General features: G+C 32.7%; 9 protein-coding genes across 9 annotated transcripts; 5 read left to right on the plus strand and 4 right to left on the minus strand. All coding sequences in view use genetic code 12, as the record gives it.

Annotated features, from left to right (window-relative positions):
- Window positions 1–43: 43 nt before the first annotated feature.
- On the minus strand, window positions 44–1,936 carry CD36_31580 (conserved hypothetical protein; the record flags this gene model as incomplete). Its single annotated transcript, XM_002422093.1, has 1 exon — window positions 44–1,936. The coding sequence occupies one exon, from the start codon at window positions 1,934–1,936 to the stop codon at window positions 44–46; it is 1,893 nt and encodes a 630-aa protein (XP_002422138.1).
- A 628-nt stretch (window positions 1,937–2,564) lies between these two features.
- On the minus strand, window positions 2,565–5,126 carry CD36_31600 (RFX-like DNA-binding protein, putative; the record flags this gene model as incomplete). Its single annotated transcript, XM_002422094.1, has 1 exon — window positions 2,565–5,126. One exon carries the CDS (start codon window positions 5,124–5,126, stop codon window positions 2,565–2,567), a length of 2,562 nt encoding a protein of 853 aa, XP_002422139.1.
- Window positions 5,127–8,873: 3,747 nt separating this feature from the next.
- CD36_31630 (ribosome biogenesis protein, putative) lies at window positions 8,874–9,770 on the plus strand (the record flags this gene model as incomplete). Its single annotated transcript, XM_002422095.1, has 1 exon — window positions 8,874–9,770. One exon carries the CDS (start codon window positions 8,874–8,876, stop codon window positions 9,768–9,770), a length of 897 nt encoding a protein of 298 aa, XP_002422140.1.
- A 164-nt stretch (window positions 9,771–9,934) lies between these two features.
- CD36_31650 (serine/threonine-protein kinase, putative) lies at window positions 9,935–11,341 on the plus strand (the record flags this gene model as incomplete). The annotated part of the gene is made up of 1 exon (XM_002422096.1): window positions 9,935–11,341. One exon carries the CDS (start codon window positions 9,935–9,937, stop codon window positions 11,339–11,341), a length of 1,407 nt encoding a protein of 468 aa, XP_002422141.1.
- Window positions 11,342–17,810: 6,469 nt separating this feature from the next.
- Window positions 17,811–19,556, plus strand: CD36_31660 (conserved hypothetical protein; the record flags this gene model as incomplete). The annotated part of the gene is made up of 1 exon (XM_002422097.1): window positions 17,811–19,556. The coding sequence occupies one exon, from the start codon at window positions 17,811–17,813 to the stop codon at window positions 19,554–19,556; it is 1,746 nt and encodes a 581-aa protein (XP_002422142.1).
- Window positions 19,557–19,997: 441 nt separating this feature from the next.
- Window positions 19,998–21,446, minus strand: CD36_31680 (adenylosuccinate lyase, putative; the record flags this gene model as incomplete). Its single annotated transcript, XM_002422098.1, has 1 exon — window positions 19,998–21,446. The coding sequence occupies one exon, from the start codon at window positions 21,444–21,446 to the stop codon at window positions 19,998–20,000; it is 1,449 nt and encodes a 482-aa protein (XP_002422143.1).
- A 605-nt stretch (window positions 21,447–22,051) lies between these two features.
- On the minus strand, window positions 22,052–22,474 carry CD36_31690 (subunit of Dam1 complex (aka DASH complex), putative; the record flags this gene model as incomplete). Its single annotated transcript, XM_002422099.1, has 1 exon — window positions 22,052–22,474. The coding sequence occupies one exon, from the start codon at window positions 22,472–22,474 to the stop codon at window positions 22,052–22,054; it is 423 nt and encodes a 140-aa protein (XP_002422144.1).
- Window positions 22,475–22,848: 374 nt separating this feature from the next.
- Window positions 22,849–23,637, plus strand: CD36_31700 (conserved hypothetical protein; the record flags this gene model as incomplete). Its single annotated transcript, XM_002422100.1, has 1 exon — window positions 22,849–23,637. One exon carries the CDS (start codon window positions 22,849–22,851, stop codon window positions 23,635–23,637), a length of 789 nt encoding a protein of 262 aa, XP_002422145.1.
- A 350-nt stretch (window positions 23,638–23,987) lies between these two features.
- Window positions 23,988–25,142, plus strand: CD36_31710 (probable ARP2/3 complex subunit, putative; the record flags this gene model as incomplete). Its single annotated transcript, XM_002422101.1, has 1 exon — window positions 23,988–25,142. One exon carries the CDS (start codon window positions 23,988–23,990, stop codon window positions 25,140–25,142), a length of 1,155 nt encoding a protein of 384 aa, XP_002422146.1.
- Window positions 25,143–26,552: the final 1,410 nt, after the last annotated feature.

Consider the following 26,552-nt stretch of genomic DNA (forward strand, 5'->3'; position numbering starts at 1 on the left):
ATGAGATGCACATTAGTTTTTTGCAAGTTTTCTTATAATTAAATCATATAAAATCATCTCTATCCATTCTAAAATGAACAAAATTACCCATGGCATCTTTCACAGAGATTTTATCGTCATTAATAACAATATTGTTTAGTTTAGCAAGGTCAAATATAAACTTCAAACATTCTGATAATGTAAGTTTATGATTCAACACCCACGAATCATAAATCTCCATTATTTTAATCAACTTATCTTCTATTTCTTCTACCGTGAAGATTGATTTTACTTGTTTGTAAAAAAAAAAGGCACATTGACAAAATACACCCAAACTGTTCCCATTAAACAAACCTAATATAGAATCAGTTTTTGGTTCGAGATCTGAGTTAATGATGAACCTTATAATTTCAAATAAAAGTTCAGCCACATCGAAAAACAAACAATTGTCAAATGCCAACATTGATGACAAGTCTGAAGGAATATCCACTCCAAATAGTCGTTGTAATTTGATTCTTAATCTACCAATTGCGCCCTTCAGAGATTTGACATCTTTGTTACTATCTGCCAAGTCTAGTTCTCGAATAATAATACTAAATGGGAATGAGTACAAGGGGAAAGCTTTATCTTGAATTACGACATCCAATAATTCCTTAACAAGGTTAGTGCGTGTTTCTGGGATTTCAAATTGGTGCATACCATCAACTAACATTCTGATTAATTCCTGCAGTGTGAATCTTTCAATATAACTGACAAACTCTTTGCTTAAATACCGATAATAATCTTGATCGTTAAATGATAAACCATTGCTAGAAAATATTACTAAGGACATGAAGAAATTTCGTATTTTGATATTTTTGGGGTAAATTGATTGATTTAAATTGTTCAAACAGATAGTACACAAATGTTGTCTCATGATCAAATTTGGTGACGTTAAAATTAGTTTGAAAGATGGTGATTTCACTTTATTGCCACATTTATTGCATTGGATACAGAAAAATGGATCATAGTCAAGCACACATAGACTACACAGACATCGGAAGTAGAATTGGGAGAATAATTCAAACTGTCGAATTTCTCGTGGCATTCCTAATGTGACATATGTCACAGTTAATTCTTCTCCATTGTTTATTGGCAATGTACTGACAATTTGGAACTCATTACAATCATTGGTGATTTGACAACAATTTGGAATACAGCTATGATTTATTAAGGCAAAATCCGGATCTAGGGCGATTCCTAGTTCTTGTCTTTGATAATTGAATAAAGTAAAGTAGTTAATAAACACTATGGTAATCAAATCATCAATAAACTTCCAATTTTTCTTTGATACTTTGATGAGGTTTTTCTTAAACAAGGTAAGTCCAATTTCATGATCCATCAAAAAGTCTTTAATACTAGATACAATTCCGGTCTTGAGTTTATCAGAAAAATGACGTTTTCCCATATCAAATCTGATTTCCTTCTGATGTGTACACAAGTTAGGAATTTTTCTATGAAAATCATCATCAAATAGATATGCAAGAAAAACTCTAATAATGAGATAAGTTAATCCCTTTTCATATTGATTTAATGTCTTTATATAGTTTGTAATGTAAGGATGTAGAACTGTTTCAAATTTTACAATAAATTCTGGCTGTTTTGCACGATCATGATAATAAGCCGCCAAGGGATTAATTGTCAACAATACTGATCCTGAAATTGTATAGCTTTTAGTTTGAATACCTCGTTTACCAGGATGGTCTTTTTGTCCAAAAATGGAGATCCTATTGTTTGAGATTTGGTCGTAAACTGTTTGTGTAGAGTTTTCATCATTGGGGAAAATGTGGATTGATCTTGTTAATAACAATTCAATGAGTTTTCGTTTCCAATATTCGGATTCATCGACAGATTTTAAAGATTCAATGGTATTAGAAGTTAGTTGATATGTGATCAATATATCTGTTTGTGTGGACATTGGAGTGTTTTTGGGAGGTTGAATGTCTTAGACGAAAAAGGATTTGCAACCAAATTGATATTTTTTTTTTTTTTTTTTTGGTTTATTATTATTATTATTTGATTTCAAAAAATTTACAAACTAGAATTTTGTGATTCGTCAAATGCATCGAACTTAGATCCAGAAATATTGTAATGCAATTCTATTGTTTATATATATATATATATATGTATATTATAATCATGTCATATAACATTAATACAAAACATCTAGCATATTTGATATATTTAATAACAAGAAAAAAGAAATTTGATTATTAAACCTGATAGAACCAAGGATCAAATAGAATGAACAATTCCTAAATAATTATTCAAATTCATTAAAGATACTAATAAATTCTATAATACATATATATTTCAAATCTCTATAAATTAATTCCACTTAAAAAAAAAACTTACCCACCCATTTATATTTATATATATTAACCTTAAATTTCCTTTTGTTTTGTTTTGTTTTGATTTGTATTGATTTGTCTTGTCTTGTTTTGATTTGATTTGTTGATTGTATTTTATTTTATAATAATCGATTTTCCTTTTCTTTTTTTTTTTGGGTAAATTCTTATTATTTTTTGATCGTTTTCCTTTTATTTTCAATTTAATAAATTATCAATATTTGTTTCAAAATTCAATAGAGATTCGGTATGACTTGGTTGTTGATATTGTTGAGATACCTTTGTGTCAAAATCAAATGATGTCTCTAATAAGTCAATGTTACCCAACGATTCTTCCTGTGTGCCTGTCTCTTCTTGTATAACTGGATTCTGTTGTTGGGTTTGGGATAATGATGATGACGGAGGTAGTTGGACATTTAATTGTTGCTGAGCTACAATGTCTTGCAAGTCTTCTTGGAAAAACCCACCAACTTCAAAAGACCAAGCCAAATATTCATCTATCCAACATCTAACAATCCACCAAGCCCCAAAACCTTCTCCGCCCAGTAAGCTGATTTCCCTTAAGCAAGTGGTTAACAAGTTTGATGCTAATAACAAAAATAGTCTTGTGTTCACTTCAGGAAATCTTGAAGGTAAATTGGAAATATAATTTGCAAAATCATTCATGGTTGGGGATTGTTCATTGTCCAATTTCACTTTTATCAAGTTAACAACCTCACCAGTTAAGATATAGGTTAACGTGTCAATATTGCTATCACTACAGGGCATCTCACGACAAATTATTCCATGAACATCTAATTTCATCCAATCCTGGGTCATGGCATTCTTTTCATTATCGTCATTCAATATTCTAGATGCTGGTTGCCCAGTCTCAATAACTTTAATTAATCTATTCAACAAATTAACGAAATGTTTCGCCAACTTCAATTTCATCATAACAAAATTTGGTGATACTTTAGAATTGATTAACGAAGTAGATAAAGTTTTTATATATCCATCGGCAATTTGCTTCAATTGGAATAACTGCTCTTGTGGTATCAAAAGTTGCAATTGTAGCTTACTCAACATTCGGATCATTTTCTTATACATGATCAAATCACATTTCATTACCCATTCTGCTATACAGTCCGTTGTGTAAAGTTTCAAAACAGGTGCAGTCAATATATTATTAAATGTGTTAAAGCTGGAAAATAGCTTTTTCAACTGCATATATCGAAGTGCTTCAAAAAGCGAATTCACATGGACTTTATACAAAGAATATAATGTATCGGCAATATCATAATCGGCACCTTTTGATAAATATGGATAGATCGAGGGTAACTGTATTGGCTCGTGGGGATTAGAGCTCGGTGCCACATTACTATTTAGCAAATGAAACAAATTGGGAATAAATTTCATGTGCAGAACCAGTGGAAGTTGATCATTCAAAGATTTTGACAGTAATATTGTTGGTGTATTTATTGGAGAAAATGACGGAGTGTGGGGCCTCGATATAGGTCCTGGTGATTCCTCATACGAAACTGATGAGTTACAGGACGACGTTGGTGATTGGTGACCAGTGAGTCCAGCCAGTGATGTGCTCGATCCTACTTGCTCGTGTTGTTTATACTGTTCCTGACTTTGGTGCTTTTGTTTCTGTTGGAAGCTCAATAGTTGCAGCTGCATGTTTTCATCACCAGTTAATTTAATGCCACAATAATGATATTTCGATTGTCCTCGCATACCCAATCTTCTTGTTGTGATGTTTGGATATAATATCTTTACTAGCTTCCCAAAGCTGGCTGGTGAAACTGGCGCTAAACTGTTGTCAGCACATACTTGTACATATCTGGCGTATATTCTATTTCGAGGGATAACAGCAGTTGGGGCCAAGTCACACGAATTTAATAGCCACACCATCCCAAACAACTGTCGTTGAGTTTCTTTATTTTCCTTCAATTTTGATTGTTCTAAACTAACGTTGGTAGTGGTATTATCATTCTCCAATTGTTTTACCTTTTGTGCTAATTCTGAAAGTGGTATATGAGACGATCGTATTGCTAATTGTTTTAATTCGTTTTCGCCTGTGCTTGATGTTACGGATTCCAGTCGTCTTTGTTTTTTCCTTTTTTGTGGTGAAGTAATAGTGGTTGAAGAATCATCGTGTCCAGAAGATGCCTCTTGCATTGAATGGAAAGCTTGATAAGTAGGGGGTAGCAGGGTTACTGATGACAGTGAATAATGAGGTAGTTGTTGATATGATTGTGGTTGTGGCTGATATGTTTGAGGCTGTGTCTGTGACCGTCCAACATAAGAACCCGAATAATCAAATTGGAACTGTGACTGCAGAGGTACATTCTCTTGATAATTAGTGGCATAGGTTGTCTGTGGTTCGTTAAGAAATTGTGCATTTGAAGTTTGAGTAAAATTTCCCATCTTTCGGTAACTACTCTGTGGAGAACTAAATTGATTAGGGTATCCCTGTTCTTCCTTTGCAAAAATGGGTATTGATGTTGAACTTGGAAAAGCAGTTGTTGAAGGTGTCAAGTTTGACTGTTGAAACTGATGTTGCTGATGCTGTTGCTGATGCTGTTGCTGCTGCTCCTGCTGCGCCTGTTGGTGCTCACGGTCCTGTTTTTGCTCTTGGCTCTGATCTAAATCTCTATTCGAGCCCTGCTCTGGTTCATTGGATGGTATTTGTGACAGCTGTTGCTGTAGTCGTGGATTATATGAATCATCGCCACCTCTATTTCGATTTTGAGGTGTCTGATTCGAGCTCATGTGGAATTTTATGGTGCAATATTAGATAATTCTCTCTTTACTGCAAACGGAAAACTTTTAAAGATGCTCTGAATTTAGTTTGTATTTGTTTAAACATGAATAAAATTTCATAAATGAAGCCACCCAATAGAGTTAAAATGATTTTAAGGAAATTCCAAATAGTAAAGGGTTAGTTAATTTTTCTTTTTTTTTTTTTTTTCTTTTTTAGTTCTGATTTGATTTAATTTGATTTGGTTTGATCTGGAATTCAAAGTGGGAAAAAGAAAAAAAGGAAAGGGAAAAAAACAAAAGACGTCGCGGATATTGTAATGCAAAAAATACACAAAGAATATCACTATTCAAGTCTTTGATTGAAGAAATCCAAAAAAAAGCCTAATCGTGTTCCAGATAATAATAATAATAATAATACTAAATAAATTAAAAAAATTAAATGATTTCAAGGGTATTGAGGAATTAAAATAATTAAAAAATATTCAAATGTTCTAATATTGGTTGAAAATAGATGTCTAGGTTATTTCAAAGAAAACACCCAATTTGAAAAGAAATATCAGTGGTTGTGTCTTAATGATTGAATATACTTTATTATCAATAATCAAAGCCTGAAAACAATTGAGTAATAATATTATAAATCGAAAAGAAATTTGTATTTAACAAGTTTACCCTCTTGGTTTGAATTCAAATAGTGTTATAGTCAATAAAAGTAAAAAAAAATATATATAAATATAATGATATGATATGATCCTTGAAAATAGTGAAATTGGCAAAAAGAAACCAAAGAATATAAAAATAGAAGAACTCGTCTGTAAAAATTCTTTCTTCTTTCAAAGGATAAACGGTAGGAAATATATAATGATACAATTCGGCAAGAGTAAATATTGCAAAAAGGGGGGAAGTAGGTGGTAGTGGTGAAGGGGGTGTAGTTGAACTTTGTTTTTTTAGAAACACTAGAACAATGCTATTAATTCTTGAAACACACGTAGTTGAATACAATATTTCTGTTAAGAAAACAAGCAATAATGCCAAATGAAAAATTATTGTAGTGATGTTAACTTTAAAATTAACTGATGAAAGAATTCAAAGATGCTTAGGGATATTGTAGTTGTGGGCTATTTTTGTTGTTATTTGTGTATATATAAAGTAATCAAAATGTTGAATGGTGATATATACTTTATTGTTTGTTATATAAAAATGGTCAAACAAATAAAAGCAAAAAAAAAAGATTTGGGGGACAGATCAAATATTATTAAGTATCAAATTAGGCAATGTAATTGAACTTCCTTTTCTTCTGCTGCTTTTGGTTTCGCTGTCTCTTCCCTTCTCGATTGTTAGTATTCCAAATAAATGTATGCTTAATTGGTGTGTGAAATTGATGACTCTCTTTTTCTAATCTATCTTGGTTCTTGTTAAGGGCTGTTGTCGTATCTATTCTTACTTTTAATTGGCACTTGTGTAGACAGCTACCCACGTTAAACAACACCAATTAGATAACTGTTGGTAGAATTTAAATTGAATCTTTAATGTCAATACTAGACCCTTCGATTCGAAAGATCAAATATTATGCAAGCGTAGCTGGAAATGCTAATTTGGAGTTTTTTCAATCGTATTTGCAAATGAAAGTCTTTAGAATCACGGTGGTTGTCAATTGAATTGAAAGTTAATACCCAATTAGAATTAATATCTTCTTAAAGTTTATACAACTGAAGGATAAGAACAAGTTGTGGAGAATAGAAAAAGAACAAAAGTAAGAAAGATTAAAAGTTTCACCAAGAGGAAGAGGAAAGTAAAAGGAAAAAGAGTAGACTGGCAGTTTTTTTTTTTTTATATAATGGAAAAAGTTGCAAGTGGATAATTCTAACAACTTTATTTACCGGTTGATTTGATAGAGTTTGTATAACAGAAAAAGAATACACAATCATCTTGTGTATTTGTATTGTTGTTATATTGGTGGAAAATAGTAAACACTGATGAATGTGAATATCACCACAATTACGTGTTTTGTAACATATTGCTTTAAGAAAAAGGAGAGAGAGAGAGGAGGGTCATGTTTGAGTCTAATCGGTTGAAACATGGTCATTCCTTGTTTTGAATCTATATATGCCGATTTACATCTTTTTATTAGTCATTGCTTCACGTATTCAGATGTATAATTTAACCCTAATTATAAAGTACCGCTACTGATATAATTGAAATCACAACAATAAAAACCAGAAATAGAATCGAAAACCAAGAACAAGAACAAACTCAATTTTTTGTTTATTTATTTTCATTAACTTAAAAAGATACATGAAACAAGATGCATCAATGGTTATAAACGAAAGTGGATGACAATATGGATATTAATCTAGTGTATAATAGATGGTTGTTAATGTAATTGCGTAAAACACAAATCGAAATCTGGTAGTACTCTACTACCCAACTGCACTAATCAAAAACATGCAGCAATTAAAAAAAAAAAAAATGACACACCAATTATTGTTCGGAGTTTGTCAAAGATGTATGTATGTGGGTAGATATTGCATTCAAAGCTTTGTTTTTGAGTGGCTTTAATCCATCTATGCTAAGTTAGGGGTAATAGCCACATAGGTTTAATGTTGCTAGTACCTTTTCTGCCATTATGCTTTGTTTCATTCTTTTTTTTTTGCAGCAGCAGCAGCACGAACTAAAAAAAAATATGCAAATACGAAGATGTTATCAAATATCTCGAAATGAACGTATACCTGGCTTCAAACGATTTGCTGTAACTGATTTCTAAATAATTGTCTATTTTTTACTCAACACTCCCAATAGAAATTTGTTCAAGTTTATTCCAGATAGAATTATAAGGTTAAGTTGAAAAGAAATATCCTTTTGTTTCCGATTTTTTTTTCACTCTACTACTAACTATTATTCCAAGAACTATTGATGAGCATATATTCAACCTTAAATCGTATAAAATAGAAAAAATAATAAAGTTGGTTAATTTATCGCTACTGGAATGATGTGAAATGTCACGGACATTTCCAATCCAAATATTGCTTTGGGTATGAGTAAGAAGGGAGGCGGAGTAACTACAAACAAAATTAAAGATCGGAAAGTTAAGTTTCTTTTGATTTTTATTCAAATGAGTTCCACCATCTTAGAAATCTTCATATCATTGAATTGTTGAAAAACATGAACAAGGTTGTTGAAAACTTTTTCTCTGAAATTTATGAAAATTTCTTGTAGAAATTTTAGGTTACTAATGTTTCCGGATGAATAGCCCCTTTAGTATTTGAAAGTTAAATTGTCTACGAGTAATAGAAAACACAAACATTGGATTTCGATCAGGATCATTAAATATTCAGACTTGTCATCACAATGGAAGTACTTTAAAAAAAAGCATGCAAGGGGGTCAAAAAAGCGGTTTACTATGTAAGAATATTTCGCCTTATATAAGAGTGCTCAAAGTTTATTATGAATCAGGGTTTAAACTAGTTATCCTTTCTAATCATAGACATAAAAAATGTTGGGCTATGATTTAATGTCCATGGAGAAATAAAGAATATCAACTGTAATTGGTTAGTCATACGAAGAGAATGAAAACATGCATTTGGCAACCAAAAAGATATTCATATCCAGTGTTTGAGCAATTTCACACGACCATTTGATTTGTTACTCCTCATCGCAGACTAAATATTTTAATAAGAAAAAAAAAAAAAATTCAGATGTCATCTTAGTACTCTTCTGTTTATTCAATAACATTATATTCATTTACAAATAAGATTCAAAATGGCTATATTGAATTCAAACCCTGAAGTTCTTTTACGTAAAAGAAAAAATGCCGATAGAAAAAGATTTGAAAAGCAAGAACAAATCCGTGAAAGACAACTCCTCAAGAATAAATTGAAGAAGAGGAATCAAAATAAATTCATCCGTGCTGAAACATTAGTTAGTAATCATAAATCAAATGAATTAGAAAGGAAGAGAATCAAGAGTTTGATTAAAAAACAAAAGCAAAAGCAACCACAAGAACAAGAAAAACAACAACCAGTGACAAACGCTGGTGATGCTAAACTATTATTTCTTATTAGAATTCCAAATCATACAAAAGGATTGAAACTTCCATCTAAAGTGTACAAAATTTTACAAAATTTGAAATTAACTAATGTGAATACTGGTGCATTTGTTAAAGCCGATTCTCAAACCATGGATTCATTGAAATTTATTGCACCTTATGTACTTGTTGGACAACCATCATTAACATCAATACGAAAATTATTTCAAAAAAGAGCCAGAATAATGGTTCCTGATGAAGAACAGACTATAAACACAAATGAACAAGAAAATGCTTCACTGGAAGGAACAGAATCAGAACCTGAAATTAAACAAAAAATTATAAAATTGGATAATAATCAATTAGTTGAAGATAAATTTGGTAATGATTTAGGATTGATTTGTATTGAAGATTTAATTCATGAAATTTCTCAACTTTCAGATAATTTCAACAGTATAACCAATTGGTTGTTACCATTTCAATTGAATGCTCCAGTTAATGGATGGGGGCCACAAGCTAAATTAGCCAGATTACTTAAAGCTGATGAAAATAAACAAAAAATTAGTCTTGCTCAAGATTTCAAGTTACAAGAAGTCGAAGATATCGATAAGATAATTGACGAACAAAATTAGAGGAAACACCAATGATATAGAATAAGGTTAAATAGAGAGAGTGAGAGTGAATAAAGGAAAAAAAGCTGAAGTTTCTTTTACTTTTGGAATTCGTTCCTTTTATAGTGTTACCTGAATAACTAAATATATAATTGTAATTCAGAATCAGCTCTAAGTGAAGCTTTATGTATATGTATGACCAGAAGAAAAAAAAAAAAAAAGAGGAGCCAGTGAGGGAGGGAGGCTCTTTCCAAATTAGACAACAAAACAAACAAAAAAAAAAAACAATACACACAGGACACATTTTTTTCTTCCCCAACTCCCCAAACATGTCAATTAGTGATGAATATGAATCGCTTGAAGTTATAGGAAAAGGATCATTTGGTACCGTACGACGAGTGCGTCATAAGGATGGGCAGATATTAGTACGAAAAGAAATTGAATATACGTCTATGACGAGCCAAGAGAGAAACCACATTATATCAGAGTTGCGGATTCTTCGAGAGTTGGATCATCCACATATTGTCAAGTACTACCGACATGATCATATACCGGAGAAGAAGATGATACATATCTATATGGAGTATTGCGAAGGCGGGGACTTGGCAAGGGTTATTAAGAATTTTAAGGGCAGCAAGAGCCGGATCCCTGAAGAGTTTGTGTGGCAGGTGCTTGTACAGGTGTTGTTGGGGTTATACCGATGTCATTATGGCATTAATGCTGAGAAGGTGGATTTGTTTAAGACGGCCCAGGAGCCAAAGTATACCAATACCATTATACATCGGGATATTAAGCCTGATAATATATTTGTGGGGACATGTATCAAGTTGGGGGATTTCGGGTTGGCAAAGATGCTTAGTGGGAATGATTTTGCCAAGACATATGTGGGGACTCCGTATTATATGTCGCCCGAGGTATTGTTGGATGATCCGTACTCGCCGGTGTGTGATATTTGGTCGTTAGGGTGTGTGTTGTATGAGTTGTGCACTTTGGAGCCACCATTCAAGGCAAAGAGTCATTTACAGTTACAGGCAAAGATTAAGCGTGGGGTTATTGAGGATGTACCGGACTGCTATTCGCTGCAGTTGCGGACACTTATTCGGCTGTGCATAACGGTGGATCCGGAGGAACGGCCTACGTGTTTTGACTTGATTAATTCGTTGGCAGTAAGGTTTTTGAGGAAGGAGATGGAGTTGAAGGAGATGGAGGAGAATTTAGAGGAATATAAGAAGCAGTTGTTGAAAAGGAGCAAGGAGTTGAAAGAGACAAGTAGGGAGTTGGATGAGTATAAGCAAGAGTTGACCAAGAGGGAGAGATTTTTGGATGAGGAGTTTGAGATGAGGAAACAGGCAATAGAAATGGAGTCAAAAGAAATTAGGATGGAGTACCAGAGAGAGTTTAATATGGTGGTCGAGCAGGAGGTTAGGAGGAGAATGGAAAGGAAACCGCATGGGCCAAGGGCACTTGAGGAGGTCAATCCAAGGAGTCCGTTGAAAGAGAGGAACAAGCCCAGGGTTACTGATGCATTGGAGAGGCTTCATTTAGAGAAAAGACACACCCCAGAGTTTGAGTATGTAAGCAAATATAGATGAGAAAAAGCTTGAGCGAAGTGAGAGTTTGAATAGAATGGATAGTTAATTTGAACTGAAAAAATAGAATTGGTACATGCACGATCAAAAGTAATAATAAAGAAGTCTAAGGACCACCAATAAAATTACCCACAAAAGAAACAAAAAATATGTTAAATTGAATAGACCTGGAACTTATAAAACAACCATAAGTGAGCTTGCATCCGTAGAAGAACTTACATGAATATTTATAACTAACTAATATGCTTTACTAGAGTAGATGGATATGTTTATACGTTCAGCTTTAACAGTTACATCGTAGAATAAGATCTATTGGGGTTATATTACTAAACAGTTTTTGCAACAAATTGAACTTAAGAGCTACTCAAAAGTGTTGTTTGTAGTATTAACCAATCTCTAGTTCATAGTCGGTTCCATACAATTCAGCCCTTTAGTGTAACCAATTCAATGAAAGTGAAGGGAAACCCTGTTATCTCTTTTCTTTAGAAATTTTATACACACAGACAGAGAGGTACAGATACAAATACTCAGATAAGAATATACGCCAGTGAAACTTCTGTTTATTTTTGTGGTTCTGATAGGTTACGATAACCAAAAGGAAAAAGATAAAAGGATAAAAGTCAAACTAACTACTAACCGCTTAGTCAGCACTCCAATAAATTATAATATTGGTGACGGGATAACTTTTCGAAAAAGAAAAAGGTATGAATATCCATTCTGTAGACGCACCAATCAAGCAAGCAAACAAAGTATTATATATCGAAGCTGCATAACATTCACCCTTTTTCTACCATTTGTTCTTTTTAGATAAATGGCATGATAATTATGTAGCCATCGCTATAATTTGTATTGAAGGTTATGAAGAAAGAAAAAAAAAAATTTAGTTGAAAAAAACCAGAAAATACACAAAGCATGGTCTATAACAATTTTCTGCAACTTTATTGACATCATAAATTTTTGACTGCAATAACTAAATTATAATTATATAGAACTAAACTAAATCAAATTAAAGGAAAATCCCCCTCCATCCATCGGTTTTTCTTCACCCCAATCATATCACAGTAGCCACAAAAATTAGAAGATAGGGAGGTCTTGAAATTTTCCAAGCCTCATATCCAATGAAATTTAGTTAAAGGATAACTTTGTGCTTTTGCTGTGTTGAGATAATAAAGAAAAAACTTTTTTTTCACTCCGAATCACTATGAGAATGTGGGGGGGAGGGGGCGTTCAATCAGGATAGAAGAAAAGGGGGTAGTACGATAGAGTGCCACCAGTTCAATTCAAATAGAACATGAACAACAAGTATGAGTTATCTAATGTGAATCTTCAGATAAGAAGGCAAGCAAAAAAACAAGAAAGAAAGAATTACAGACCAACTAATCAGACTCCGTGCAACCGTTTTTTACCACAAAAGTTTCAACTGGGCACTTTCCTCGGAAAACTAAAAATAGAGACTAAGCCCAACAAAAAACTTTCTAGTTTGTTTGGGTGGAAAGGGGGTGGATAGGAAGTGTAAAAGAAGCTTTGTAGACAAACGAACATCTTGAAACAAATTAAATCAGAAAATAAACCAGAAAGTTGATTGTTAAAGTGATGAAAAATGAGGTGCTGTTGTTGTTGTTGTACCTCAACCATGGCTTATAAATGCATCACTTGTTATTGTTGGCGATTGTCTGTGTTATTGGGCCAATGTTCGATTTGGTCTAGCCCTTTTTTTTTTCTTTCGTTTCATGTTTCACTATCAAATTCTGTTTTTGAAACATCCCTTTTGTTTCAAAATTTTTGCGAATTTTGCAATTTATTTTTGGAACAAACTGTAACGGTTTTCATACTACGAGTATACACCTATTAATGCTTTTGATTGATGGTCAATGTATATTCCCCTTTTCTCTATCAGGCACGATCGACATTGTATATACGACAATAAAAAAAGAAAAAAAAGAAAATCCCGAATTAAATCCCGAATACAAATCCCTAAAAACAAACTGGATGGTAGTACAACAGGAATAATCAGAAAAGAGACGTCAAAAAGAAGAATAAAAGTACTGTTATGTAATGCAATGGCGTTCAACTGGCGTTTTTTCTAGTCTTTCTTGATTGCCTGTTTTTTTTTTTCAAAGGATTGGTAAACACTTATTTATTCATGGTACTGCCTCAATTCTGTTACTATATAATAATATTATATATGCTCAGGCATAAGAGTGGCACTTCCAAGCATGCTATGTTACACAAGCAGAATTATTTTCTTTGAAGTATGATTATCGTTCTTTTGTTTCAAGAATAATATTTCATTTTAACCGGTCAATTATTATATAAGATACACAGTACTGTTTGCTCTATTACAGTAACAGTGTAGTTCTTCTTCTTGTAAATTGATTGAATTATGGATCGATAAACCTTTTGTTCTGTACTTAGGCAAAACAAGGCTAAGTTGTACAACTGCATATTCAAAACCTTTCCAGTGACAACTTTACCCGAGATGATAGACATAAGTCACACAAGGCAGAACCACTCGCTTCTTACCGCCTCATCAACAGACCCAAACACACACATATATATATGGTAAATGCAAAACTAAAATAAACCTTTACAACCTTTACATTGTTTCTCCGTGAACATATCCCTTATGGCAATAAAATATTGAACCATCATATGAGGTCAGACCTATGCACTTTCTTGAAATCACCCCAGATGTAATTAAGGCGGCCCTTTCTCAAAGGATGATTTACCAAAGATTACCTTGCAATAATCACGTCATTAATCAAACACCCCTTTCATGTTTCAAGAACTTAGCAAGAGACTACAACAAACAAGGGTTTGTTATTTGATCCCTATTTGGGAGAAACCAATCCAATAATAGAAGTAACCGAAACAAACAGTTCTCAGAAAGTATCCAAGAAATCTGGAGTCGAGAATGATAGGAATTTGGCCAACAAATGCGGAAAACAAAATCCGCAAAACTCACGAGGAGAAAGACCCAACTCTATTTTATTTCATTGGCTTTGACTCTGGAGACTATTGTTGACCAATTGGTCTTTTCTTTTTTTTTTTGTTTTGTTTTCCTTTCTGTATGCATAAATATGGCAATGGTGATATTCTTAAATGAATTTTGAAATTACATTCACAAAATACTAACTAAAAAAGTTGAGTCACGTGAAATGTAGCAACACGGTGCATACATATAATAGCAACTTTATTTGCAGCAGGAAAATTACATGATTTTATTTTTAGTCTCTTGTTGTTGTTGTTGTGTTGAGAGGGAGGTGCATATTTCAGTTATACATGTCTGTAAAACTTGCCCCATAAGAATCTTTTGCAAGACCATAAGCCCAAAAAACTTCCAAAAGAAGAGAAGAAGAAAATAATAGTTGTTGATAATTCGCCTACTACTTAAAAGTTAGAGTAGTTTAGAACTATTTCTTGTACAGTTTTGTGTAATGTAAAATGGTTCCCCTGTTTGATACTGATATTGATGCAATATAATTTTTTTTTTTTTGGTACAACAAATTTAAGTATCTTCTTTGACTGCATCACACAAACACAAGATCTCTTTAAAACATAACAATAACAACAACCACAACAACTTACCAGTCTGAAAATAAGGAACTTTAAAAAATAGCAATTTTTCTAATGAAAAATAATTAACAAATGGCAAAAGACAAAAGAAACTAATCAACTATTACCGTGTAAACATGTACTAGCTTTGGGCCATCAAAGTTAACTAAGTTTTTGTTGTAGAGTTTATTATTTTTCAGTCTTGATTAGATATTGTGTTATAATAAATAATTATTGCGATACAAATCCCGATATGCAAAGTTAAATGTGCTTTTTAATTCACAATTTCTCAACAACAATGTATTGATGATAAAAAAACATCTTGCGCTATTGAAAAAAAAAAAAAGGGAGAAACTGATATGAATTATTATTATCTGCCAATATTACCTGCAAGCCAAGAAGTACTGAAAATGAAAAATGAAAACAAAGGGCTGGGGATACTCCGTTTTTTTTTTTTTGCTAGAAATGTTCCAACTCCATTGAGTTGGTACGTGAAATCTTGGTTTTTGTGTGGTTTTTAATATTAAGTTTGATATAAATTTATGATTGTGGCAAATTAATGGAACTTTTTGCAAAACCCAAAAAAAAAGGAAGAGAATTAACTAGTGGCTGATGAAGTTGTTAACTCTAAAAAAAAAAAAAAAAACCAAGCATTTGAGGCAAATGTAAAGTTAGAATTGAAAAGAAAACCAACACGAACAAAGATAAGAATAACATGTATAGCCACCTAAATCTTTTGAAATTATTATGATCTATATCTTTCTATCTTTCTATCTATCTTATTGATTGAAAAGTAATTCCGTCTAATCCACTTACCTGGGACTCTGAAAAACTTGAAAGCAAAAATAATATTTTACCTACAGTGCCTTTGCATGTGCATAAAAACCATATTCCAAAGAGTGTAATAACAATGGGCTAATGGGTAAAGCCATTGTTTCAGTAAAAAAAAAGGACTAAATTCTCGGTTCGACAGGACAATTTATTGGTACATGGCTTATTGTTTGTCAAGTAGTACAGATTGACAATCGCCATATTATAATAACAAAATCAAAAAACAAAGCCATGGTGTGGAGAATCGTCATACGACGGAGTTAAAATTTCACAATGTAGGTAATAAGTTGAGCACTAAAAGATTGACAGCCAAAAATAACAAAGAGGTCAAAATTAAAACAATAGTCTCTTATAGTGGGGACGGAGAGAAAAGAAAATGAAAAGGGTGGTTATGGGTAATCACCGTGTCACTTTGTTACGGGCCGACCCAATACAAAAAAAGGTTCAAATAAAAGAATACATGTAACACCCGATTTACTTTAAATTCCAAGTTCCTTTTTTATTTTTAACCTTGTTTTATGCAATGAATAGACTAAGTTGTATTTTTAATTAGACATAATAGTAGTTGAGGATTGTTTATAGATTAAGTGTTTGTAAATTTTAGTTCTTTGAACTTTGGTCGAGAGTTTAATATATAATAATGGTGACTAATATGGTTTAGCCACATATACACATGTACACGCACACACGTACACTCACTCACATAATAAATAAATGTTTAAGCCGTTTTGCATGCATGAGTTGAACATGGTCTATTATCATTTTGTCTAACTTTCATGTAGTCTCGATTTCTTTGTGATTTTATTTTTCTTCACTTTCCCTCATTTTATCTTTTTTTTTTTTTTTTTGTTCAATTGTTTATTTTCCCTTTATCTTGTTGATAACATGCTAGAGATGATTTATTGAAACACCCTACCTTTCCCTTTGATTGAAAATGTATCAAATGAATTGATTTCTTGTTTGTAGTCCAACCATTTCATCCAAGAAGTAGGATGATTTTTAAAGTATTTAAAGTGAAGAAAACGGGAACAGGAAGGGAGGAGGGGGGGGGACAAACCAGATTAACTAAAGAAAGAAGGAAAATAAAGTACACAAACACATACAAACCACAAAATTGAAATTGCAAAAGCGCGAAAATTAAAAAGTTTCAAATTAAAGTTTAAATTTTTTTGAGTAGAAGTTTCAAGATGATTTACTGTGTGTGAATATTGTTTCCAGATTTCCCGTGGTTGTGCTGTGTTTGTTGGTTGTTGTTGCTGCTTCTCTTCACCTTATTGGTGTGTGTATGTTTAGGTCATGGAATCTATTTGTCACACTTGTGCAAACATGCCTCCACTAAATGCAACAAATTGCCCAGACTCTTCTAAGACAAGTGAATTATTTTCTTAACCCCAAGACTAAAGTGCACAGACGGTTAAAGACAAAACATCATAAAACAAGAAAGACAAAAGAAGGCAAATGAAAATGAAAATCTTGCTGCTATTGTTACTGCCTGTAGCAGGTAGGTAGTTCTTGCCCATTTTTATTTTTTTATTTTTAGTTTTGTTTCTCTGTCGCTCTCTTTCTTTTTGTTTAAGCATTTCTTTGTGTGACTCCCATTACCTTTAATTTCAAATTAGGTGAAATCCGTTTGAGAAAATAATTGGGCTTGCCATTTGCATTACACTTCAAATCTAGTCTTTTTAATGTCAGGCTTCTTTCTTCTTTCTTGTTTCTTTTTTTTCTTTTTTGCGTTTTAGTATTTTTTTGGGTATTTTTATTAAATTTGGTTTTTCCTCCCCCTTGCCTGGTTATATTATTTTTTTTTTTACCTTAAAACAAAAACTGTATTATATAAACTAGCATAATCCCACAGAATAGATCATCATATTTAATCTTTGGAACCTTCAACTATTTATTTATTTTTTTTTGTTTTTTTTTTTTCATTGGGTTTCTTATTTTTTCCTTAAATTTATAATTCAACTTTCATATTTTCTTATTGTTTTATTTTTTTATATTACATTTGAATTAGACAAAAAGATTATATTTGGCCTTACACTAAGATTTTTTTGCAACTGTTGTTCGAATTCTAATTAATCCAAGTAATATGAGTGGCATATCGAATTTATTGAATTCAGAGGATTTAGTGAATGCTCCCAAGAAGACAATTGCACATTTTTCAGACGGAGATACCACTAAGGGTGCAATCACTCCACCACATACATCATCGTTACAATCGTCACCACAATTGCCTTCAATTTCAGAATCAGAATCAGAAGTATCTACACAATCAAAGACAAGTTATAAGCCTTTAGTGAGGTTAAGAGATCGACTTCCTAAATCGAAAGTTAACAAGAACATACTTGCCTCAAAGAAATTTGTCAAACTAGCGATTCGAAGAAAATACTCGACCAAGAAAACGAAAACTGATACCAAACAATCTAAACTACATATAAAATCTTTAAAGGCTGGCATCAAAGTGAAAATGACTTTATCGAAAAACTTGTTTTCGTTGTACCATTGCTTGATACCATTTACAGACGACCGCACAATGTATACTTTATTTAAAGATGAAAGCAGCATAAACCAAATGACCAATCTTAACCTGTCAGTATCCGAAAAGACTTTGATTTCTCGAGGATTGCAATTAATTAATAATAATGTGGTTGATTTAAATGATTATTCAAACAAGTTAATAAGATCATTTACAAGTAAGGGAAACAACTCTACTCCAACGTTTAACTCATTGGATACTGCCCTCAACACATTGTTTGAAACCAAGAACTTTACTTTGGTTAGAATAACCCGTTCGACAACTGATGATGTCCATGGCAGCTCTATTCTAAAGTTGGAAACTGCTACCCCTGGTGATTTCAATTTAATTGACGATGAGGAAAATGGAGACGAAATGTTGCATAGTCTAGGAAAGGACGGGGAAGTACCCAATAATTTGTTTTTCAAAAAAATTATTGCTAGACCAAGGTACAAATCCAATATGAAGATTTATTTTATCCCTGAAGTTGCAAATTATTCATTATATACCGATGAAAGAATGCTTGAACGAGACTTGTACAATGGAATAATTCAATTAGAATTTGAAAATAATGATTTGAATGATTTAAGTGTTAAACGATCTAAAGGGTACTCAAGAAATGTTTTTTGTTCTTTTTGTTATGATGGGGTGTTACGAGATTACAAGAAATCTTTATTAGAGAATGATATTGCCGAAGTGTCTCCATCGAATGTTCAATTCATGAAATCATTGACTAATACGCATGCATCTTTGCAACCACCAACATTACCGGCAGCAAATGCTCTTTTCCCACAAGCACCAAAACTCCAGCAATCACCATCCAATCAAAGAGCACAATCAATAGATGATACTATGATGGTTTCTTACAATGACCAACACTATCCACCTTATCGTTCAAGTATTCCTTTGAATAGACGACCAAGTTTACCTATGCCCAAGCCACCGCCTGCCTTTATTCAACAGCCTCAAGCATTTGATGTTGTTGCAACCAATACAGTTCCTTCTATGATTCCTTATCCAGCAACTGTCCCAAATACTCTCCCTTTGATGAATTTTAAACAATTGCTCCCTCCACATCAACACCAATTCCAACAAGAGCCACAATTATTACAACAGCAGCATTTCCCAAACCACCACCAACACCAATATCCCACACCACCACCTCACGTACAACTACAACAACCTGTAATATTACCACAAACTCCTCGTTCCTCATCTGTGAAAGATGGGGTTTTGGGATTATTAAGACCAATCAATGAGAGAAAATTTCAACTGTATCAGGATATGGTTGATAAACAATACATGTCTATCCCAGAATAACAACCCATTTGCAGAATATTTTATTTTCATTAGAGATATATATATGCTCTATATGTACATTTATTTAAGCTTTTTTTTTTTTTGATTTTTCCTTCATTTGTTTGTCTGGGAGTAATGATAGATTAAAGAACATAAATTAAACTAAAAAAAGAGACACAACAAAAATTTACCTTTACTATTGTCCTTGTTGTTTTGGTAGTATTATTTTGATTGTCTCTTTAGTATTTTTTTCTTTTGGTTTTGATTTTTGGTTCAACTATTATTATGTATTTTTATTTTGTTATTTGTCATTGTTATAATATAAGTCTATCTCATACATTGTCTGAGTACTAGTTTCAGAGTTTTTAGCACCACCCTTTGTTTTGTTTCATGACTTAATATATATATTTATCGTTAACAATACACACACATTAATAGTTTGGGCTTACACAATCCTTTTCTCTACACTTTCAAGGCAACATTTTCAGTGGTGATGTATTTTTCAAATGGTTTCAAAGCATTGGCAACATCATTCTTGACAAACTTTTCAGTTTGTTCTGGTGCTCTACCAACAAAAGTTTTAGGATCCAACAAAGTATCCAATTCATTCCAAATAGGTTTGAAATATTCAGTTGATTTGATTCTTTCAATCAAATCATTATCGCCACCTTCTTGTTTGACAACAGCACTGGCTTGATGAGATAAAACTCTAATTTCTTCATGACAATCTTGTCTAGAACCACCTTTTTCGACCATGGCCATAATAATGTTTTCGGTAGCCATAAATGGTAATTCAGAATTGATTCTTCTTTCAATAACTTTTGGATAAACAACCAATCCACTGGTAATATTAAGCATGGTGGATAATAAAATATCAACCGTCAAGAAAGCTGATGGTAAACTGATTCTTCTAATAGCAGAGTCATCTAAAGTTCTTTCGAACCATTGCACAGAAGCAGTTTGAACTGCATCATTGAACAATCCACCCAAATGTCTAGCCAATGAACAAACACGTTCACATCTCATTGGATTTCTCTTATAAGCCATGGCAGATGAACCAATTTGTGATTTTTCAAATGGTTCTTCAATTTCTTTCAAATTGGCCAATAATCTAATATCAGTAGCAAACTTATGGGCAGTAGCACCAAATGAAGCCAATGGCGACAAAACATCAATATCAATTTTTCTTGAATAAGTTTGGCCAGTGACAGGATAAACAATATCAAATCCTAATAATTCAACCACTCTTTTATCCAATTCTTCCACTTTATCATGATCACCATGGAATAATGATAAGAAAGAAGCTTGAGTACCAGTGGTACCTTTAACTCCTCTTAACCCAATGTCATTTCTGGCTCTAACCATATTTCTCAAATCCCACAATAATTCTTGTAACCATAAAGTAGCTCTTTTACCAACAGTGGTCAATTGTGCTGGTTGGAAATGAGTCCAACCTAAAACTGGTAAATCCTTATATTCCAAAGCAAATTTTGATAATCTATCAATGACATTGACCAATTTAGGAATCAACACATCATAAGCATCTCTAAGGAAAATCAAATCGGCATTATCAGTGACAAAACATGAAGTAGCACCCAAATGAATAATCCCAGCTGCCAGAGGACAAGTTTCACCGAAAACATGAACGTGGGCCATGACATCATGTCTAACTTTAGCTTCTTCAACAGCAGCATCTTGAATTTCTTTATCGGTGATTTCTAAATGATTTTTCATTTGTTCAATTGCTTCATCAGTAATGACAGAAAGTCCGACTTCTTTTTCAGCAATGGCTAAATTCAACCATAATTTTCTCCATGTCGAAAATCTATTTCTTAAGGAGAAAATCTTGGACATTTCTTCAGATGCGTATCTTGAAGACAATGGAGTAGAGTATTTATCATATTCAGACATGGTGTTTCGTAGTGTGTGAATTGGTGGGGTTTGGAAAAGTTAACTATAAGAATGAAAATAAAGGAAAATTCAATTAGGATTAAGAATTTATTTGGGGTCAAAGTAACAATTTTTTATAGGAACAATCCTGCAAATCATCTCATTCCATATTTATTTTTCAGCAATTTCGCACAACCCACTCCCAATTCTTTTATTATATTTTTTTGACTCCGTCTAAGTTACTAAGGCTAGCAACATGGTTTTTAATTTTCTACAATTTCTTGATACACTAAAATATGGACTTACAAGTCGCAGTATATTTTTGTGTGTAAGTATAGTTCATTCCCAAATAATATTTATTAAACCTGATATTAACTTACATAATAATACATGACCATATTCTGGGACTGTTCATAATGTGGAATTTATTTGCTTACCATCGACAATGTTTGTAACATGGTCAAACTGTAACTAGCAGCCTCGAGTCTATTTGGAGTTTTTTTTTTGGGAGCAAATGCATTCTAGTAAGCAACATTTAACGAGTTGACGAAACAAAAACTCAGTTTGAAATATATATGTGCATCAACCAACCAAGCCTTATTCCAACAAACACACAATTAGTCGAATCAATTCTCGTCAGCAGAAACTCCCAGTAGTTCTACATTTCCACTCTCATCATCCTCTTCCTCTTCTTCATTAGTTCCCTCATTAATTCCTCCTAACCCATTGGTCTCTTGTTCTGCAATATAATCTTGGGCATTCAATATAGAATACACTGCTCCTTTGAAGAACGTATATACAAACACCAACTTTGTCTCTAGTTGTCTTAGATTTTCAACCAATTGTATGCTTGATCCTTTACCTTTGCCAAATTCATCAGTGGTATTAGTTAGTAGTTCCAACTCATTTGATATTTTGAGGAGATTATTATTCATGAGTTGATATTGCTGTAGGATTTTCTGTTCAATGGGTGATAGATTAGGATTATCTGCGTAATTAGTCGTTGTTATACTACTATCATCGTTTTTATCTTTGGTTGTTAATGACATGATATTGGTAAATAGATCTAATGATTTAGGTCTGATTGGTGGTGGTTGTTTATATTTTGCTTGATGATGTCGTGCAAATTGAAAAAAAAAAAAATATAAGAAGAGATTCTTCCAATTGTGTTTTTTAGTTTGTTGTTGTTTTGGTTTTTGGTTTTGGTGATAGCAAGTTTCCTGTATGTAGTAAATTCCACCTGTAACTGAATTTCCCATATACAATTCTCTATTATTGCGGTTATTACAGAGTTTTCAAGGGTACTTAAAATTCCATCTTGGTTTATATCATTCACATTTGGCTCTTTTTTTTTTTTTTATTTACTTGTTTACCAATTACACAATCTTTATTTACAGCTAGCGTCTCTAATTGCTATTGATAAATGTCTTCAACATCGGAAACTGCTACAGTTAATGGCACTAGTAGAAGTGCGGGTGAAACATCAACCAAAGCAACCACACCTATTTCCAACGACGATCCATTAATTTATAAAAAGAGAAAATTGGTGAGATCCCCATCTAAAGCAAACCCATTGAAGTATAAAGTATGGTTAGCTGGACACATTTCAATGTTAGTTTTTGGGTCAATTTCGTTTATTTTCCAAATTTTGTGGTTGCCTAATTATTATTATATCAACTCCATCAGTTATCGATTGGGGTTAATTGGAAGTATTGCTGCGTTGACAGCAACATTCAGTCATAAATTTGGATTGCACAATTTACCAAATATTGGAACTTTATTAAGTCATCAAAATTTTCAATATCTTGTTCTTGCTGTAGTTTGGATCTTTACATTTAAATCCGTATTCAAGATTTTACCTTATTTCTTGTTGGCATTGTTACATATTGGCAATTTGAAACAAATCCTGTTTATCACCAAAGAACTGGATTTCTTAGCTAGTGTCATTGCATACGACGAATTGCTTTTGGTTGTTTACTTGCTTTTGAGAACATTGTTTTTCAGAAACGCCAGTGGTTATCAATTGACGATATTCTTGGTCTTTTACTGGTTACGAATTTTGTACAATAAAGAAACAACTAATTTGTTTCAAACTATTATTGAAAGATTAGATGGTAAGGTTACCAATATCAAAAATCCCAAAGTCCAGCATTATTGGTATAAAATCAAGGCTTTTGTTAATGAGAAGCAACAGCAAGAACAACAAGATTAAGTTTAAAAGGTGACGCAGAAAAATAATAGTTCTATTAGAGAAAGCCTGCTGTTATCTATACATTTCCAGCATCTTTATTTCAATGTTGTTGTAGATTCTACGTAGGAAGTTGAACCGATGAAATGAACATGTATTAAATATTGTTTCTTAGGTTATGGTGATTGTACACACATTTTTTTTTTTTTTTGGCTGTGTCAGGAAACAAAAGATTGTTCTGACCAGACAAATACTTTTCCTTCACTTTACTTTTTTTTTGTTCTTCAACAATCAATATAGTTTCAATCAGTAGAGAGCCCCTCCTGATAAGCCATAACCATATAGATATATATAACTATTTTTTTTTTTTAGCAATGTCCAAAGTTCCTGCTATTTATCAATTGGGTCATTTACCAATTAAAGACCATGTCTTTTCACCAGATCGTTCAATCTTAGCTATTACCAAGGGCAATGATGTCGAAGTTTATCAAATCTCACCATCCAATCTTTCATCAAAGCCACAACTAGTTGCTGTATTGAAGGATCATGATAAAACTGTCACCTCAGTTGATATCTCACCAGATGGATCCAAGATTTTAACATGTTCTCAAGATAGAAACGCATTGGTCTGGGAATACAACAACGGAGAATACAAGCCAACATTAGTTTTATTAAGAATCAATCGTGCGGCTACCGTTTGTAGATGGTCACCAGATGGATCTAAGTTTGCTGTTGGCTCAAGTGACAGAATCATTGCTGTTTGTTATTACGAAGAAGAAAATGATTGGTGGGTTTCCAAACATTTGAAGAAACCATTGAAATCAACAATCACTACTATCGATTGGCATCCAAATGGTGTGTTGTTAGCTTGTGGATCAACCGATGGCCATGTTAGAGTGTTTTCTGGTTATATTAAAGGTATTGATGCCAAACCTGACCCATCTGTTTGGGGAACAAAATTACCATTCCAAACTTTGTGTGGTGATTATACTAATGAAACCAACGCTTGGATTCATGGAGTTAAGTTCAGTCCAGATGGTAATGCATTGGCTTATGTTTCTCATGATTCTTCTGTTGGGTTTGTTTACCCTCAAGGTGAAGGTTTACCACCAAGAGCCATTTTCAACGTGAAAACCGATAATTTGCCATTCAAAAGTATTGTTTGGTTGAACGATCAACAAGTTTGTGCTGGTGGTTTTACTTGTAACTTGGTTGTTTTCCAAGGTGATGAAAGTGGCTGGCGACAAGCTTACCAAGTAGAAGAACAAAAAGATTTAACTAAAGAAGTTCCTCATTCCCAACTTGGTGAAGGAGATGATGACGATGAAGAGATTTCGTCTCATCAAGCATTGAATATGTTTAAGCAAATGGATTTGAAAGGGAGAGTCAGCAAACCTAGTGCCGGAGGTAAACCTGTAAAGGCCTTGAGTACTATTCACCAGAATACCATCAACAGTATCAGAAACTTTGGTCAAGGTAAAGTATCCACTTCAGGGATTGACGGCAAAGTTGTCATATTCAATGTATAGAAATAAACAGATTGCATAGTTCTACATGTATTTTTATAATCAGTAAATTCTAAAACAAAATGGACGGTTTTATGTATTCATCTTTTTCTATAAATTATCTAAATTGATATTCATGTTAGTATTTATTGGCCCTAGCTTTCATTGAAAACATCAATTTGAATAAATATTGTATTTTTTCTTTTTCTATTTTGGATCAGTGTAATTCTAGAGCTTGGTAAACGAGTATCTTCAGATTATTTGGTTCAGAAGCAGAACTGATAACATTTATTTTTCATCATCAAAATAGAAAATAATAATTTCAAATCAAGTGTTGACACTTATACATACCAGTTAGTAATGCAAACAAGACAAAACAAATGTGATTCATTTTTATTTTGAAAAACTCCATTATAATCAGATGGTGATGCATGTAAAGTATCCATGGATCATATTTTATTCACCGGACAGAAAATTGTGGTAACACAAATTCATCATATTAACAGTCCTTTCATTCAAAAACAAATGTTTCTAGGGAAAACATACTCTAATGGAAAGATAATGTTAGTAAACAGCAATTGACATAATCTTCTCCCATACATCCCACTTGCTTAATCAATGTATCTAGATTCATAAACGAAGAATTCCTTAACTATTTATCCTGCATGTACATCCTCAGTAATAATGTTACATCAATAGTTTTAATCATCAAGTTGAATGATTGTTTAGCAAATGCAATAGGAAAGAGGTTTGATGATATGTAATCTTCAAATTTCTGTGACGGTGTATTGCATACCTTTTATAATATCAGTATATAATAAAGTACTTGTATATTGTAAAATATACTATACCAAGGTATATAAAGTACTTATAAATATAAATTGTAAAAGAAAACAAAAGTAGTGATGATATGTTTGTAGGTAAAAAATATAAGAAGAAAATTTTTTTTTTCCCTCTTTTAAACGCAATTGAATTTCAGGTCGTGTAGAATTGTCGTGTCCGGGTAAATTCCAGCTTAGTTTTTTTCGAGGATTTTATTAGGGCTCACAAGTGGGCAGAACAATCTGGTACTTGGGTATAATTTGGGCTGGTTTGTTGGTTTCTCCACTGAAACTGTTCTCTTTTACAAGTAGCAGGGAGTTGTCTCCTATATGAGTTTTGAACTACAAGATGGATATAAGGATAAAAGCAATGGGATTAATGGAGCCACAACTATGAGTGTAGGCGTTAGAACTTGTAAGATGACTTACAATTTTAGATAATAAGTAGATCCAGTAAACGTTTAAACAGTTCATTATATTGAGTGGATTTGGTTGACAAGGGAACTTGCTGTAGGCGCACAGTTTCGGAGATTCTATAAATCTGGTGGGCCACTCGTATATATGTTGAATTGAAAGGTATTAAACACGGTACAACTTCAATGATTAGTAAGCA

Source organism: Candida dubliniensis, chromosome R (genome assembly GCF_000026945.1).
Source record: "Candida dubliniensis CD36 chromosome R, complete sequence".
In the NCBI taxonomy this organism is placed as follows: domain Eukaryota; kingdom Fungi; phylum Ascomycota; class Pichiomycetes; order Serinales; family Debaryomycetaceae; genus Candida; species Candida dubliniensis.